The following is a 17,858-nucleotide window of genomic DNA, read 5'->3' on the forward strand; positions in this document are numbered from 1 at the left end:
CGCGCTAAGCCTATCGGAGTATTGATCACGTGGGATAGAGGTTGTATTCCTGGATTCTGTTTTGGGTTTAGTGTTATCTTTGAGGCATTGGAACTTGAATACCCTCGACCTTCTCCAGGTTGCGACGGCTTTTGATTTATGCTGGGGATTATGTCAGTTCTGCTTCTATGATTTGAGGGATGAATGGCCCTCCTCCTTCTACGAGAGCTTTTCTCTCTAGTGTACCTTCTCTTCCTGCTGGTTTGAAGGTTCGGTTTCTTGGTTGGTGCGTAGATTGTCCATTCTGGGATATGTATATCTCCGGCCGTACATGCCTAGTATAACAGCTAACCAGTCGGCTAACGACAGCGTAAAGACCTATAACATCACCACAGGCTACCTAATCCTAGAACATAACTACCCCCGCTGTAAGCCAACCCAAGAGCCACCCAGCATCCCCGTCGATGTCAATGCCGTTCTGGGAACGGTAACGGCGGATGAGTTGCGAGTTGGGGCGTGGGTTAACGTGCTCGGGTACGTGAGAAGAGAAGAGTCCTCGGCCTACGTGGAGGCAGTCATGGTATTCCGAGCCGGAGCAATCGCAGTGGGAGAGTACGAAAGGATTCTGCATAATTCATTAGAAGTGGATCGAAGGGTGCAGAGGCCTAAATGATATTTTCTTCCAATTGACAGGAATATGCAAGGCAGGCTGATTGTGATTTTAACAAAGTGACATTTTCACTCTTTATATTGAACACACTATTCATTATGATTATCTTGAACACATATGCTTCGTTGCCGTACATGCGATATCGTATATGCGCCTTGAAATCGAACCGGACGCCAAATATGAGAATAACTGGAACTTTTGGGAAAATTATCGCTGAATGTGGAGTATGCCGTTTTGGGTGATGCTGCAGTTTAAACCTCCATCTTCTCTTTCTCGGTTGCCTCTGCGTTTGCTCTCGCCTCCAGTCGTTGCTGAAGACGCAGTCGCTTCCCCTCCAATCTCTTCTTATCCTCCTGCATCCGCACAATCAAGGCACTCTTCCTCCGGATCTTGTATCCATACTTATAGAACACAATCGGAATCGGAATAATAGCCACCTCAAGCAAACCAAGCAATGTCCCAGACCAATTAGGTCCAATCCCAGCATAGAGATACGTACCCACCAAGGGCAAAACACCGCCCAAAATACTCCGAATGACAGAGTTACCCGCCATGGCAGACGCGGCATATACTCCATAACTATACGACAGATAATTCGACGCATAAATGAACACGCCCGTGTTTCCAGCGCCAAACGGAACTCCCGCGAGGATGGGCACAATCCAGTGGATGGACGCCGGAGCGCAGGTCCATGCAAACCAGAGTTCGCCGGCGGGGATGAGGATGGCGGAAATGCATACGATCGAGACCATGGCTTCTGGGGGCACTTTGCCGGTCTCAGGGTCGATTGCGTGGTTGTTGATCATACGGCGGATGAAGGGTTCGCAGGCGATGGTTATGAGGCAGCCGATGCCGATGCCCAGGAAGGCGAGGCCGGAGAGTCCGAGGGACCAGCCGCGAATATCGCGGAAGACGATGGGATAGGCGGTGAAGCAGAGGTATAGGATGCCGTAGACGATTGCGATGTAGATGTTCCAGAATATGCTGGGGTGGGTTGTTAGATCTGGAGACCCGCGAGTTGCGATGTGGATGGGGGATATCTTACCAGATAGGCTCGGTGACAGCCATGACGAAGGGCCGTCCCAAATTTACTTTCAGGATCTCACCTAGACTAGCCTTTTGGTCGTATCGGCTCCAGTAGGGGTCCCCGGTCTCTTTGCGCATGCGAGCAGCTTTCTTCTGGAGGATTATGGGACCGTAAGTCTCTTTCATGATCAATGAGAAGACTAGAGCGACACCGGATAGCATCAGCGCGATCCAGTCCATCCAAAGCCAGCCGAGATATTGCGTGACAAAGCCTCCAATGATTGGTCCCAAGACTAACGGCTGGTTAGATATGTGCCATACTGAATGGGATCGCATATTGATACGAACCTGGGCCATTTACTGGACCAATACTCCAAATCGACATTGCGAGGGCTCGCTCTTCATCATTGACTAGATCTGACACCATTCCTGGCGCAGTGGAAATCATGACACTACCAAAGAAAGCACCAATGAATCGTACAACGATGAGAGTGGCTACAGATTCCGCGCGCGCACAGGGTATGATCAAAACCATAAAAACAAACAAGCAACCCACAGATACGGGCTTTCGACCGTACACCTCACTTAAGGGTGCCATAAACATAGAGCCAACAGCAAGGCCGATAAGGTATAGAGTAAGGCCCAAGGTAACAATAGTGCTTGAAGTCCCAAACTCGGCCGCGATGTCTGCGACGCCAGAGGTATATGAGGTGGAGTACAAGACACTGGTTACCGTTAGGCACGTTTAATTCTCACAGTCGGCAATGTATATAAACGGAAATACTTACATGACCAGAGTGTTCCAGGACAGAAACGCAATTCCCATCCCTTTGTACCTGAGCGACCAGTTTTTGGGGTTCATCCGATCATTTTCATCCTCAAAGTCGACTTCGTACCTCGGGTCCGACGTTGCGTTAGTACCGATAGTGGTGGTCTTTCTGGCCAGAGAAGGCACCGACTGTCGCGAAGCTTGTGTGACAATTTGTTGTAGTTCTTCAGTATCCTCCGTCGAGGTAGACTCGGCAAGCGAATTGGTATCCGCCGGAGAGGCCTCCTCCTGGGCGTGTTGGGGCCATTTCTCGCAATCGGAAGGGTGATGCTTAGAGGAAGGCATCCTGCCTGAGAATGTTCGCGATAGCAAATCGAACTCCCTGAAGCCCTATCCAGTGAGTCGCACAGAGCAGATCCCTGGTCTATATAGTTTCCCGCCGGAGGAATCGAGACGCAGGATATTAGGCGGGGATCTCGATAAGGTACATTAAACTCTTACAGATGGACGAGAGCATGGATTGGAAGATTGAAAAGAGATAAAAAAAAGTTTTGTCCTCGTACAAGCCTGAGAGCTATGGCTACACTTGGTGGTTGAATTTTGGTAGAGCAAATAGTTTCACCTGGATGAGAGGCTCTCTTAGGACAGCCTGTGACGAAGTAATAGAAGTGAAACACAACAGGCCCTCAGAAAAATAAGACCAAAAATATCTGGACAGGGAAGGATTGACAGTTTTATTTTTCACTGTAATGATTAGCGCCTTTGTTCGTTAATAATTAACTGGGTAGATGTGGGGCTCAGAGGCAAGTGCAGTTACTTTAGTATATGGAGATAAGGCGTCGACACATTTCCTTAGGGCACGAGCAAATGTGATCTATGCTAAATGTGGTATGATATTCCAAGAGTCTCGTACATAAAGAACTCACAGTCTCAGTCGCCAAGAGAATTCGCAATCATGTTAACGTTGTCTGCTCGGGTATCTCATTTCTCTTGCCGGCCAGAGTCCGAGGTCGAGCAATTGCCTCCACATGTCCTAGACATACATAGAAGACCTTCGGAGAAAAGATTGATCTCTTACCGCTAGAGATCGACCTATCCAGGTAGACTCATGCATCTTTCATCTTGGAAACTTGGTAGGTGTTGGCCACCTAAGCTGACGCTGTATCATGTGTTGTGGAACAAATCCCGGGCCCTCACCCAGGAGCAGCTCATTTCCGAGGTCATTCCGAGTATGATAGTTTAGCGCCGTTTATGATCTAAGTATGGGTGTTTACAGTCAATTGTAGGTTCGAATGCCTTGTTGGTGTTCTTCAATGCTCAGCTTAAGCTCATTTACCCCATATCCCCGTACTCCAGACGGGGGAGGAGTCCATACGGCCCCAGTCAGTGGACAGTGAATGAATGGATCAATCAATCAGTGATGGAAGAAATGGCGAGTCCCTCATCACTAAACTGCCAAGGTTAGGTCGACTCCACCAGGACGTTAGCCGAAGAATGAATGACTCATCAATTGGGGGTCTTTCGTCCACATAAAACACCACAACACCCGTTGTGACGACGAGTTTTTTGCCCAGTGAGCTTGAAGCATCAGTTCCGGTTTACCGCTCGTGCCGGTTTGCCGATCACAGGGACAAAAGTCAAGAGGTGAAACGCCACTAAGAAGGGAAAGGAGTAGAGGCGATCGTGGTCAGAGTGAAGGCCTGGATCCATTGGGTATCCATGCGGGATATGGGGGCTTTCGGCTGTTAGTTCCGGAAACACGAGGGCGATAAGTAACTACTAAACTCTATGGTAGTAGTTGATAGGTAAGATATTGGTAAAATATTGAGAAGAGGTAGCGCTTTAAATATTATTCTTCATGGAAGAGCATACCCTCTCCCTGGAGGTGGTGATTATTGAACTCAAGTGCCCTGCGAAAATGATAAAGTGCCCTGTCAATGTGCACAGACTACGGCGGGCTCCAAGTGAATAAATGAAACCCTGGATATGCATGAGGTGCCCCGGCAAAGTCAGGGGTATTAAATATACCTGACTCCCTAAAATGTATACTTAGGGCTCTGTGTGATTTCCTCCCCTTCTGGCAGCAGAACTTTAAATAAGCTATGCCCTTTTTAATTTATTATTGATCAGACATGACTCGTTTGCGGTATCACGTGGGACCCTCTCTAAAGCGGCAACGGCAGAGTTAGGTTAACGAGTTAGAGCGGAATTGGACTGCAGAAAACAGATCTTTCATAGTTCTAAAGCCCCATAGATAGACAACGATACTGAATATGTTAGGGGAGGGATACGATACATATTGTATCATTGAAGTGTATGCATTTCATCGGATTATACACGGTTAACTGGAATATCCAATGAGAACCCTACCTTTACGCAAATCGTCTGTTTGTTCTGTTGACAGGAAGCTTCAACCTGGCGATCCACTTAGTCCATCAAAAGGATGAACTTACGAGCTTCGAAGGCCTGCGATCACTGTCGTGCATCTAAGAAGCGATGTCGTCCACCATTGCCGTGTCAGAACTGTATATCTGCTGGGGTGCGATGTATAGTTCGAGAGAAGGCAAGGTACGGTATTTCTAGACATGGCTCCTTTCTCTTCCCTTTCTCTTCAATTCCTTTATAGACTTTCGTACTTCATCCCTTTCATTTTGTGCATCTCTAATCAAGGATATTAGGCCGTCACGAAGACGTAAGCCCCGGGAAATGGACGAAGTCCTGCCAAACAGCTATACAGAGCCACGGACCGCCAAGCTGAGTAGCAGCAGAGAACTTACTCCGATCTCAAAGACTGATCCTGCAGACTATGTCAAGGAATTAGTTTTCAACTACATCTACTCAACATACGGTTGGTAGCCATCTCCGCATGGCAGAGTTCAATGATTAAATGGTCGTAGATGTTGTCCTGAAATGCACCCTTGAAGAGCCGACGGCAGTCCCAGATGATAGCCAACGCAGCGTGGGTTTCAGCTCCCCAGAGTCCGTCTGCGTCGATGCTACAACAATACATCAGCTCCTCTCAGTATCAGCAGCGGAGTTTGTCGCGCGACTCTCTCCAGTGGAAGTGTCATATCTAAAAACGCTCGCAAGTGATATACTGTCCCAAATCCCTTGTCACAAGAGCTACATGCCGATTCAGGACCTCATCAACCTGAACATACCCCTCGATCGACTTAGTCTTCTTCTCTCCGCATTAGCACTGTGTTGCATATATCCCAAACAGATCGATAGCAATGCTTCCGCATATTTCTTGAGTTCTCGCTATCTGCTCAATTATCGTTATGTGAAACCTTCACTGGACCTTTGCATCGCATGCTATATGCAGCATTTATATCTCCTGAAAACAGGACCAGATAATCAGGACACAGCCGCCCTTATCATGGCCATCCGCACAGCCCACGAACTGAAAATAAATGAAACGGTGTCCCCAGATCGCTGTACGCTCCCGGCGAAACTGTACCTGTTTTTGTATTTCCACGACCAGTGAGCACCTCCCCATTTGCCCGTACATACATAACCCGAAGGCAATCCTAAAATTAACCAATACTAGATGCTGCGCCATGAGCAACAACACGCCCCCTCTCATCAAAACAACCGACTACAAAGCCAACGTCTTCGACCACGTCCTCGAAGAAGAGCCTGATTTCCGGCCCTTATTCGACATCCTCGTAGCCAACGGCCAAGTCCTGGAAGCACTATACGGAAAACCCTGCGACCACAGCAACATATACCACCTCGAGGAACTCCTCGGGTGCGTTTCCAAATCGGCCCGAAAACCAATGCAGCCATTTCTCGGACTTGACGGATTCACCATGAACTATGAAGTCCCCGTCCAGATCCATATGTTCTGGTAAGTGCATGCAAAACGCAAACTAACCACACTATCACCCAACCCCCCATCAGACTTCCACCTCCCCCAGCATCTCTTATTTCCTGTCACTGATAGAGGAAATTCACTAGGGCAAGAATAACCCTCCGCGTGCACCGCCTCCCCCTAACAGAAGACTGGATCCCTTCAATGAGCATCTGCGTCCGTTCCTCCCAAATGATCCTGCTCCTCTACTTCCAAACCTACAACCCCTCCATGGCTCCCAACGCTGCCCAAAACCTCCACAACCCCTCCGCCAGCCTCCTCGCCATGGAGGGCCGCCTGCCCCTCACCTGGCGCCAGGTGAAACGTATCATGACCTCCGCGTTCATCCTCATCTACGCGTACTGGCACGGCGAGGTCACCTTCGAGGAGGTCTGTCGGGGCACTGCTATGGCGCTGGTGCTGCACGAGTGTCAGAGGGTACGGTGGGGGAGGGAGTTGGATGGTGCGATGGCGGTTTTGAGGGATATTGCGGGGATTTGTGGGATGACTATTTTGCCGAATTTGTCGAGTTTGTTGCCGGATGTTGATTTGGGGGTTTTGAGGGTGATTGCTGGATAGGGGATTTAGGAGAATGGTTTAATGAGCGGGTGTTGGAAGATGATATGATGTGTATGACTTTTGTTGGATTTGAGTACTCAATCTAATGCACATGATAGTAATGCAGGGTATGCAGCTGAAAATACAACATAATAAACCCGAAACAGCTCAATCGGCTAGAATCCATGATATAGAACCCAAAATATGTCCAAAGTCAAATAAGCCCACCACTTAAATTAAGCAAAAATATCCGTAGTATACCGCTCCTTAGTCTTCATGTCATCTAAGAACTTCTCAAACGCCGTCTCCTCATCATCGTCCGAAACAGGCTCGCCCTTCTCCTTCGCAATGCGACGAATCTCCTCCCGTCTCTCGAGGAACATACTCTTAATCGAATCCCGGACGGCATTACCAACGCCCGGCGTACCACAGACATAGATCCTAGCCCCGCTCTCAAAGAGATCAATGAGCTCCTTCTTATCTTCCATCATGAGATCCTGCACGTGTGTGCCCTTCGACCCGTCGCTGGGACGGCTGTAGGCCCGTCTGACTTCCACGGCACCGATCTTCTCCCATTCGGCCAGCTCGTCGGCGTGGATGTCGTCCTTGCCTTGGGTGCGGCAGCCGGCGTAGAGGATCGCTTTAGCGGGTTGTTCGGGCATGGAGCCGGAGCTGCGACGGCCGCGGATTTTCTCGGCGCGGTCCATCACGAAGCCGCGGAAGGGGGCGAGGCCGCTGCCGGCGCAGGCCATGATCATTGGGGTACTGAGTTCGGTGGGGGGCTTGAAGCCAGTGTGCGAGGGGCGGACGGAGAGTTGGACGCGTTCGCCGGAGCGGAGTTCGGAAAGGTAGGTTGATGCAACGCCGAGGTATTCGTCTTCTTTGGTGAGGGCGGCGAGGGATGGGGCTTTCAGGACGGAGAAGGTGATGGAGCATTCGGTGGGGTCGACTAAGGGGGAGGAGGAGATGGAGTACTGGCGGACACGCATGGGAGGGAGCATGGCTACGAAGTCTCCGATCGCGAGGTTGATGGAGGGGTATTGAAGCAGTAGGTCCAGTACGCTGATGCGCTTCTGGGAGATCTCGGCGAACCGGGCTGGGTCGGAGGCGATCGCCTGTAGTTCGGCTTGGGTTTCGGGGTCTACGGCTGCTGCGTCGGCGAGGACTGCTAGGTCACGCTTCGATGCGGGCTGCGAGAGTTCGACGTAGGTGGCGAACAGGTCGTAGGCGGAGACTTGGGTATCCATTGGGATGGAAATGTGTTTCGAGGATGAGGGAGATGCCTTCTCGATGCGGAGTACGGCGTCCCAGGGAAGATCGAAACGGCTCATGACTTTGCGGACTACAGTGCTGGGGTTCACTGGAAGGATGGCCAGGTAGTCACCGCACTTGTACTGCGTATCAGTAGGGAGCTTGAAGCGAATAGTCCGCTTGGCAGGCACGCCAGCCTGAGTGAGGAGCGTGTTCTCCACGACAAGACCTTCTTGCAGTTGGAGACCGAGGGTAGTTGCTCTGTGACCCGAGCTGACCTCTACACGGAAGGTGGATGACTTCTGGGAGCCCTGGGTGTTTGAACCGAATTTAGCGGCAACTGCTGGCCAAAACGAAGTTTCACCCCAGGTATCGAAATCCGTGACGATATCAGCGTTGGCTGTGTCGGCCAGACCGATCTCGCAGAGCCTATTTGCGCCATTCTCGCCAACAAGGCGGTTAACTTCCTTAGGAATGCGGTAGAAAGTTGTCTGCCAATCGTCTAAATTCGTCCTTTGTTAGAGGGTTTACCTGCAAAATGAGGAATTGAATGCACTTACGATGTCCACAGCCGAACACAGCATAATTAACGCCGTCCAAGGGTTTGTCGCCCTTCAAAGCGCTGAGCCACTCGAAGAAATGGGCGGCATTATCTGGGGGCTGTCCTTCATAGGACGCGGTGATGAAAACAACCGGCCCATTCTTGGGGATGCTATCTTTGGCCGAATCTAGCGATTCAACCTCAGCCGAGTAGCCATAGCTAGTGGCATCATCGGCGAGGCGTCTTGCAAAGGCCTCACAGGTTCCAGTGTTGCTACCGTAGTATACATGCATAGGCTTCAAATCGGCACCCTTCTTAGCGGCGCCTGCCTTACCATGGCCGGCAGCGTGATCCGCATGCTCGCTGCTGCTAGCGCTCAATGCTGATCCTAGGTGCACAGCGTCCAAGCCCTCGCGAAGAGCAGCTCTCATATAGAAATGATTGGGCTTGATGGTGAGCGTCTGCTTGAGTTGAATGTTGTAGGACGGATCATCCATCTGGAAGTTGAAGTTTTGCAACAACATCGCAATGACGAGGAGCGCTTCCTGCCAGGCAAACGGCCGACCGATACATGCTCGCATTCCGTTTCCGAAAGGTTTCCACGCGTGCTTAGGCAGCTTGTTGAAATGCTCATCCAGCATCCGCTCTGGCTTGAATTCCTCTGCATCGGGGCCGTACACCTTGGGATCACGCTGAATCTTGCCCAACAAGAGAGCACATGGCTCGTCTTTGCCAAGAACATATTTTCCGTTACCAAGAGTGACGGGGTCCTCGTGGTTCTTGGTCGGGTGAGGGCCGACTGCAATAGCGGGTGCAGTAGGGGTGAGTCGTAAGGTTTCACGCATGACAGCAGTAATGTAAGGCAGCTTTTGCAGGTCCTCGACGGTAATCCTGCGGCGTCCAATGACTCTGTCCACTTCCTCCTGAGCTTTCTGATATGCCTGGGGGTTCTTGAGCATGTTGTAGAAGGCGAACGAAAGCGAACCAGAGGTGGTTTCATGTCCTATCCGGTGTTAAAACAAACCTAGTTTTTTCACAGATGTATACTCACCAGCAATCAGGAAAGTGATCATATTATCAATGATGGAGTCATATGACATGCCCTTGCCGGTCTTCGGGTCACGGCCATTGATTAGAGCATTGAGCAAATCTTTCTTGTCCGTAGGATTTTTTTTGCGGGTATCAACAAGCTCCTTGCAAAGGTTGCGGAGGTAGTCGATATCCTCCCAATACTTGTTGTTTTCAGTAGTAGGCAGGTTGTTGACCAAGCCTGGGCGACGGGAGCGGTCGCCCGCAGTCTTCAACATCCCAACCATTGCGTCCACAAAGGGATGCATCTCTTCGCTATAGAAAGAATTGAATCGGGTGCCCATGGCACATAGGGCGATGGTATCCAATGTAAGGCGGGTGAAATCATCTGTGACCATGATTTTCTGCTTAGGCCCTTGTCGAGCCCACTTCATCACCAACTGTGTTGCAATGTCGTGCATTTCTATACTCTACGTTAGCCGCTGTCGCACTTCCATACCACTCTCAAGCTCAACGCAGGATGTACCATCGAACATATTTTGGATGTTGAGGGGCCCAAAGGCGGGCATCAAAACGCGATGTGCAATCTCCCAATTCTCCTCGCCCATATGGGCCGTGAATAAACCATCGTGGATACCGTGGCGAAGCTCACTGAGGCCTGCCATGATCTTTTTGGTAAAACGCTCCTCATCGAACACCTCAGCTGCCAGCTCGTGGGAGCTGATCATGCAACGTGAGAATCCAAAGGTCGTTAACCGATAGATAGGACCTGTAAAAAAAAATCAATGTATATTCTCAAAACAGGATTATCGCCATTGTTCATACCATAAGTATCTGCCATCATTTCCAAGCTTCTTAGAGGGATTTCGCTCTCAATATCGAGGATGTTTCCCATCAGAGGCACACCCCGCGGCCCCGGGATGGGAACGGGTTCTGCCTTGGGCGTGCTCATTGTGTGGGAGGTTTACTGTGAGGGATGAGTTTCGTGTCTTCACTGAAGGGGAGGAGAAAGAAGAGCTGGTGCGGGGCAGTCGGTAGGTATTATAAAGACGAAATATATAAGGTTTGGTTGGGTTTCTGTTATGAGAAAGAAATGGAAAGAAACAGCTTTCGTGGGCAGTCTCCATGCTTTATACTATTCGATCCACTCTCTGTCCTGTGTATCAGACATACCAAAAAGGTAAGTTTGCGTCGTCGTTGTGGCTCGGCATGTCCACTCTGCGCCAATCGTACCAAGAGTAATTCCTGTAACGAGTCATCGACGTCACCAAAGCTTCTATGAAAGCAGACCGAGTCGGGCACGGGAGGTCGGGATCGCCGATGTTGCATATCGTTGCCCGTCGGATGTACGAGCGGATATACAAGCAAAGTGTGGCGCTGCCCCACTATACTCCTGGCTCTCGTCTCCACCCTCTTAACGACCAAGTATGCAACTTAATCTTCTTGGGTCATGTCTCCGAGAGAAGACTGACCCTCGTTTTACTATCTATAGTGAATAGTGATTTAATTATTCTCAGCAATAACGGGGTTACTAATCACATATTCTGGTTAACCGAGGGAGAACCGTCGTAACTCCTGGATCATCTCTCAAGCTATGTACATGCATAACTGCCTTAAAGTCAGTTGACAATTAGCATTCCTATCATTGGTCTACCATCACATGCTATATCAATCGAACCCTAGAGGCTAGACCGTGGGTCCCTGCTACACTATGGATCCCCCTGATGCCAGTACGGCCTACCATCCAGACCTTCTGCAAGAGATCACAGCCCTAACTGGCACATGGTCATTGGAGCCTCAGCGATTTCCGCGGTTCGATCGACGGAGTAGATCGGTAGTGAAAAGATCTGCCAGGGATTGCAAACCCTAATCTAAGATCCTTCTGCCTGTCTATTCTTAGCCGAGAAGAGAGATCATACAGCATTGCTAAGAGCGTACTTACTCCGTAGAAGAAAATGTTCGCCTGACCTGGCCTATAGACTAGTACAAGGGTGTACTCCGTATGTATTCGGAGGATGTGAGATTTCCTGCGCGAAGTGATATCATTACACGACCTCTTGGGTCTCAAGCAACGCTCCACCAGCGATTACAGAATAAGTCCAACTGCTGGGTGGGGTATCAGCTTGTATTCTAGGCGCAATGGAGGTGTCGTACAGTACTCCGTAAGTACTAGTACTTAGTAAGGTAGGTACTCCGTTACTACTACCAGATTTGTACATTTTTACTGTGTACCTTGAACCTCGGCATTCACGGCCAATGATCGCAGTCCAACACGTTGATTAGTCACTCACATCCATAACCGGTTAGTTCAAGTTACCAGGACCATACTGTGTAAGCATTCGAAACGGTACAGCCAAGGTGTGGCTAGAAAAGGTTTCCATTTTCATCGCATATTTGGTAGTCCCATCATGTCGATATAAATCCCGAAAACCATCGTTATATGAAAGATCCCATTCCAATATGAGGATTCGCACCCCTGCCAACCAAATCAGCTCACCATCCACAACGTAACCCGAGACCCATGCAAGTCTGCAACGGCGAATGAAAATGGCTCGCTCCCTAACCGAAGGGGCCAAAGCTGGAACCGAATAGCGTCGGGGACTCCCCCGAGCGACTTAAATTGAGGTGCAGGGGCCGCTAAAAATGGCTTCGATTTTCTTTTCAGATCGTCTGCTCTGTTGGGGGTGTACATGCGACTTCCTTCAAGGCTGGGTAGTCTGGCTAACATAATTGGGCTATGTATGTATCGGAGTCATTGATAGTCGCAGATAGAATTTGGCTAACAGGAGCAACATATATAGCGCTGAATTAGCGCCCCACACTGCGAACAAGAAAGATATTGGCTATTTCAAGGGACTACAGGGTTGAACAACCGGGTGTTATACCACAATGCTGTTTATAATCCTGGCAGCATGCATTGCTGTGTTGCTCTACCTTTACCATGTTAATCGTGCTATAATGGCCGTTCCCGAGGAAGCTCGTCGTCTGTGCCCTCACCGCTGGACAGTCGATGAGATCAAGGCTGCTTTCGAAAAGGTTCAGGACTCTCCCACCGATGTAGCCAAAAGCCTTCCCCCAAAGCAATCTAGACGCTATATCGTTGTTGGTGGATCCGGTGCGTTTCAGACTCTAATTCAAGAGCCCGACCAATCTCAGTCTCACGTGGTATCCTCATTTGACAACGGCTAACCTTTCCCAGGACTCGTTGGAAACTGGATTGTATCGCACCTTATCATGCGTGGCGAAGACCCATCCGCTATCCGGATTTTGGATCTCCAGACTCCCCGACCTGAAGTTCTCGATCAGGGTGTCACCTTCATCAAGACGAACATCACCGATGAGCAGGCCGTCCTGAGCGCCTTCTCACAACCATGGGCCTCATCAGTCGCTGACCTGCCATTGACCGTATTCCACAACGCCGCAGTGATCCGACCCGCAGAACGCCTCAGGGCTTTCCTGCCTCTGTGCCGCAACGTAAACGTCGGCGGTACAGTGAACGTGCTCAACGCCGCCAAGAAATCCGGAGCAACCTGCATGATCGCAACGTCGTCTGGCTCCGTCTGTCTCCGCCGATTCTCGTTCTGGGTCGCTCCCTGGACAAAGACGCCCGAGTACCTCGTACAAGTCGTCAACGACTCAAGCGAAGTACCCAAGCAGCACGACCATTTCTTCGGAAACTACGCCGTCGCAAAAGCCGAAGCAGAGAACATCGTCCGTTCCGCAGACGACCCCAAATCCAACTTCCGAACCGGCTGCATCCGCCCCGTAAATGGAATCTACGGTGTCTCGGACTCCGCCGGCAGCGTCACAGGAAACTATCTTCGTACCGGAGGTGCCCCAACGTAAGAAACGATCCAACTTAACATTGCTCCCACCAAATCACTAACGAAGGGTTATGGATAGCTGGACCTACGATGTAATTCACAGCTGGGTTAACGCCGAAAACGTCTCAATCGCCCATCTCCTCTACGAACAGCGTCTCCTCGAACACACGAATAGCCCCTCCACGCTCCCAAACATCGGTGGACAGGCCTTCGCCGTCACAGACCCCAACCCGCCCGTCATCTTCGATGACATCTACCTTTGCCTCACGACATTAGCAAAGACACCTGCCGCCTTCCCCCATGTTCCAGTCATGCCGTTTATCCTGATGTCTTATCCCATTGAATGGTATGCCTTCCTGCAGCAGCAGTATCTCCCCTGGCTTCCGAAGATCACGGGTGAGCTTGCTAAGCTGCAGCCGGGACTCTTTGCTATCGCCAACGCGCACGTCATTGGAGATGACTCGCGTGCGCGGTTGTCTCCTGAGAAGGGTGGGCTTGGGTATAATCCACCTATCAATACCCTAGAAGGGCTATGTAGGGAGCTTAAGGCGTGGAATAAGAAGGCGGACATGAAGTCTTCCTCTTGAGGGTGAGATGCATGAATTTCTTTGTGTAGTAGTTCTCATTGGAACCGCGTGTGGTTGTATGGGTATTAGATGGCATATTTATGTGAATGATGTATATATCAGTTTCCTTGATATTAAATTTGGGAGACCGATTGGCGATCGGTTGAGTCTTATACTACAAAATGTATTCAGCAGATTGACAGTGTATATATTCAAGCAATTATTATTTACGGAAAGAAGAACATCGATTTCTCATTCTGCATGTCCTAATCACACTTACGAATTACCCTCCCCTCACATCACCAGGAACCGAGTCAAGAAAACTACAACCTAGCCAGATTAACAACCTCCCCAGGAGCATGATATGTCGGGACCCTCATCTCCAGCGCTGCACCAGAATACCCCAAATCCTCAGCCGTAAGCACAGCACACTTCTCCCCAATCAAAAGGGCAGTCTATCCTCATTAGCAAACTCATCTAAAGAGAAGAAGAGTAGGTATAAAAATGCAAACTTACACTAAAAGTATTACACCCAACATTATCCGGACAAATCGACAAATCACAGACCTTAAGGCCCTTAACCCCATGGACATTAAGACGTTCATCGACGACACCGCCATGCTTGACGATCGAGTTACCTTCTCTCGGTGCCATGCTGCAGGTTCCGAGGGAGTGCCAGGTTGTTTCGACGTGGCGTTGGACTGTATTCGTTGTTTTCTTGTTAGCAGGGCTGTAGATTAAATGTGGAGGTTTGGGGCATGGAAGTTTATGCGTAACGTACCCCATTTCTCGATATGCTCGATATCCTTTTTGCTGTATTGGATTGGTTCCCGGGTCTCTTGCTTATTGGAGTTGAGGTAGGTTTCTGTGGGGGTTTGGCCTGGTTCGAGGGGTTGGGACCATGATCCTGTTTTCCATTGTTAGTTTGGTGTATTGATGGTATGTTGGAGGGTGGAGGGTGGAGGGTTGATGTGTACCGTGTTGGATACCGGCGGTGATGTGATTGGGCCCAGCGTATGCCTTTGTCGTGGCTAGGTCGAGGTCGAATGCCCGGGCTGCAGAGTCAAAGGCGAAGTGTGGGTGCATGCTGGTTACTTCGCCTGCATAGGCGCTCATGCGGCGGGCGGTCTCGCGCGATTTGATGTAGCCCCAGACCATTGGGGCCATGTCGCGCTTATCGTTCATGAAGCCGGCATCGAAGTCGGGGGCATCGTACGGGTCGGCGGACCGGATGTGGGTGAAGCCGCGGGAGAAAGGGTATTCCTGGGATTATTTTAGGTGGCTATTTAGGGAGTGGTACATGGGGAGGGTAAGATGGCGTACCAGGAAGTGGAACATCGTGAAGAACTTGCCTGGGGGCATGAGCATGTGGTCGCCGAACCAGCTGTTACCAGTTAGTTAGAGGAAAGAAGTTTTACTAATAATTGTGAGTGGGATACTCACCCGGAAATGATGGAGTAGTGCATCACAGGCTTGTCAGGTTTGTTCTTGAAGTAGCTCTCCCAGCCGCTGGTAAACTCCGGCGTAGGCCATCTCTTCATTTCCTCCAGTTCCTCTGGCGTGGGCCTGATCTTCACGCCGGCATCGATGCCGTTTGTGGCCAGTGGACCTGTACCTTTGAGGTTCCACTCCTCAAAGACCTTCTTCTGCACTTCGGGGTCGCCACGAACGAAGTCATCGAAGGATTCAACGTCCGGCTTAGCCCTGTACACAGAGAAGGTGAGGTAGTGGTCCTGGAAGTTGCGGCCCACGCCTGGAAGGTTGACCAAGGGCTTGATGCCTGCTTTACGGAGCTTCTCGGGTTCACCGATTCCGGATCTCTGCAGGATGAGAGGTGAGCTGAGTGTGCCGCTGCTGACAATGATTTGCTTGCGGGCTCGGAAGATCTTGCGTGGTGGGTTACGGCCGTCTAAGGGTTTGGTTGGAACGGTCGCGACGCCCACCGCTCGGCCATCTTCGATGATGATCTTGTCCACCTTGGTGTTGCACTTGAGATGGAGATTGGTATACTTGGCTCTTGTACTGTGCACATAAGCGTGCGCAGCATCGCTACGACGGCCTGGTATTCAACTATCGTTAAAAGTGTATAGCCTGACTAGAATAATCAGCTTACCGGTGTCACGGTTGATCCATTTCAGCCAGTGTTCAGCTCCGTGTCTATTGAGTTGTCAGTATTGAACTCGGACTGGCAATATCTTGTAAGCCATACCCAGTCTTCAAGTCCTGCAGATCATCCGTGACCGGAATACCCTGCGACTCGGCAGCACGCAGGAAGTCCTGCATAATAGGATACGTATAATTCCCGAAAGAGACCTTGATAGGTCCATCAAAACCATGCAGGTCTCTGTTATTGCATGCGCGCTGATAGGTCTCATGCTTCTTCATCAAAGGGATGAGTTCCTTGGTCGTCCACCCCTTTGCCTGGAAATCGTCATAGTCTGAGGCCGATGCTCTCGTATACATCTGGAACACGTTAGCCCTTCATGAACCGGGATTGGTTGTGTCAAGTAGGTACCATGAAGTTAATCGAGCTGCCTCCTCCGAGGATATTGGCACACGGGACGATAGCCCGACGTCCGTCAAGCCATTCCGATGGACGAGAATAGTAGAAGGAAGCTGTCTTTGAGTCCAGCTTCATGTTCCGGGGGTAGATGCCTGGGCGGTAGACCCTATTATGGTCAGTGCCATCTCCTTTGGTGTAGATGAGGTCACCTCTAGCCTACCATGGGTTGTTCAGGTTGTCTTCACCTGCCTCGATCAGCAATACCTGGAGGTTGTGATCGAGGTTGGCCAGACGGCCTGCTGGGACACACCCAGAGCTCCCACCACCACAGATGATGATATCGACCTCGTCTGGGATGGTCATTGTTACAGACGTATCCTGATACTTGGTTCTCTATCGATAAAGTAGAAGATTGAAGTGTCACAAGGATTGTTACGAGGGAGATATACCTCCTGAGGGGAGTTCTAGCTGAGACTTATATGTTCAGCCACGACCCCGCAAGGGCTGATTCGAGTCCATAGGTCGTTATCAACTCTCAGGGCCCCTTCTCTATGCATTGAATCGTCTCTTTCCTCTTATGTATGGTCAATTCCCCGCACGGCAAAAGTACGACGCGTATACAGGCCCAATATTTGGACTATCAGAGGGTGATTACTGGGGCCAAGGGACTTCCAAGCACAAATCAAGCAATGAGGACGGTGAATTAGATTTGGAAGTTATAATATGTCGTCTACTACAATTCCCCGCACACCAAGGCTGTTTGTGCTACCGAGAATGGTTGGATATTTATCCGGACAGATCCTATGTGTAACTAGTGTTGAGGGGTACCCATTGTCTGAGACGAGGCAGAGTTGAGCTTGGGCGATGTGAAAGAGGCCCAGAAATAAATCAGGCAGTGATTCATATTGTATTACTGCAAAGAGCGCTTTCCTACATCCAGATAGTCCCTCCGACAGCAGAAATCGATCGCGGTATAAAGTCCATATGGAGAAACCAAGTCATGGATATTCCGCGAGAGTGATGCAACGAACAAATAAATAGCTCGAGATATCCGACACGATGGATTTGCTAGAAAAGGAATCAGGAAAGTGGCGTCCGATTGTGCAACGATATCGGCCGTGTGGACGTAGACACGAATCAGTTCCACGAAGGATCTCGACCGTGAATGAATAGGAAAGTTTCTCACTAGTGTTGAGCACGAGGCGGCCGAGTGTGGGGAAAGAAACCTTGAAGCTAAAAGGGTCAAAGTGAAGCTAAAGGTCATTACTCTTTCCAGGACTTCCCCGCAC

General features: G+C 50.1%; 5 protein-coding genes across 5 annotated transcripts; 2 read left to right on the forward strand and 3 right to left on the reverse strand.

The window, feature by feature from the left end:
- Positions 1 to 900: 900 nt before the first annotated feature.
- AO090001000443 (uncharacterized protein) lies at positions 901 to 3,558 on the reverse strand (the record flags this gene model as incomplete). Its single annotated transcript, XM_023234555.1, has 5 exons — positions 901 to 1,633; positions 1,695 to 1,968; positions 2,024 to 2,400; positions 2,464 to 2,834; positions 3,523 to 3,558. 5 exons carry the CDS (start codon positions 3,556 to 3,558, stop codon positions 901 to 903), a joined length of 1,791 nt encoding a protein of 596 aa, XP_023089666.1.
- A 1,773-nt stretch (positions 3,559 to 5,331) lies between these two features.
- Positions 5,332 to 6,876, forward strand: AO090001000444 (uncharacterized protein; the record flags this gene model as incomplete). The annotated part of the gene is made up of 3 exons (XM_023234556.1): positions 5,332 to 5,927; positions 6,117 to 6,195; positions 6,391 to 6,876. 3 exons carry the CDS (start codon positions 5,332 to 5,334, stop codon positions 6,874 to 6,876), a joined length of 1,161 nt encoding a protein of 386 aa, XP_023089667.1.
- Positions 6,877 to 7,091: 215 nt separating this feature from the next.
- AO090001000445 (bifunctional cytochrome P450/NADPH--P450 reductase) lies at positions 7,092 to 10,628 on the reverse strand (the record flags this gene model as incomplete). The annotated part of the gene is made up of 5 exons (XM_001818913.3): positions 7,092 to 8,608; positions 8,667 to 9,650; positions 9,699 to 10,139; positions 10,203 to 10,445; positions 10,502 to 10,628. The coding sequence occupies 5 exons, from the start codon at positions 10,626 to 10,628 to the stop codon at positions 7,092 to 7,094; spliced, it is 3,312 nt and encodes a 1,103-aa protein (XP_001818965.1).
- Positions 10,629 to 12,565: 1,937 nt separating this feature from the next.
- AO090001000446 (putative 3-beta hydroxysteroid dehydrogenase/isomerase family protein) lies at positions 12,566 to 14,087 on the forward strand (the record flags this gene model as incomplete). The annotated part of the gene is made up of 3 exons (XM_001818914.3): positions 12,566 to 12,791; positions 12,876 to 13,518; positions 13,580 to 14,087. 3 exons carry the CDS (start codon positions 12,566 to 12,568, stop codon positions 14,085 to 14,087), a joined length of 1,377 nt encoding a protein of 458 aa, XP_001818966.1.
- A 302-nt stretch (positions 14,088 to 14,389) lies between these two features.
- Positions 14,390 to 16,932, reverse strand: AO090001000447 (GMC family oxidoreductase; the record flags this gene model as incomplete). Its single annotated transcript, XM_023234557.1, is given in 9 exon segments — positions 14,390 to 14,521; positions 14,583 to 14,879; positions 14,967 to 15,329; positions 15,390 to 15,450; positions 15,510 to 16,125; positions 16,138 to 16,223; positions 16,276 to 16,529; positions 16,582 to 16,735; positions 16,790 to 16,932. The coding sequence occupies 9 exon segments, from the start codon at positions 16,930 to 16,932 to the stop codon at positions 14,390 to 14,392; spliced, it is 2,106 nt and encodes a 701-aa protein (XP_023089668.1).
- Positions 16,933 to 17,858: the final 926 nt, after the last annotated feature.

Source organism: Aspergillus oryzae, chromosome 2 (genome assembly GCF_000184455.2).
Source record: "Aspergillus oryzae RIB40 DNA, chromosome 2".
NCBI classification, from domain to species: domain Eukaryota; kingdom Fungi; phylum Ascomycota; class Eurotiomycetes; order Eurotiales; family Aspergillaceae; genus Aspergillus; species Aspergillus oryzae.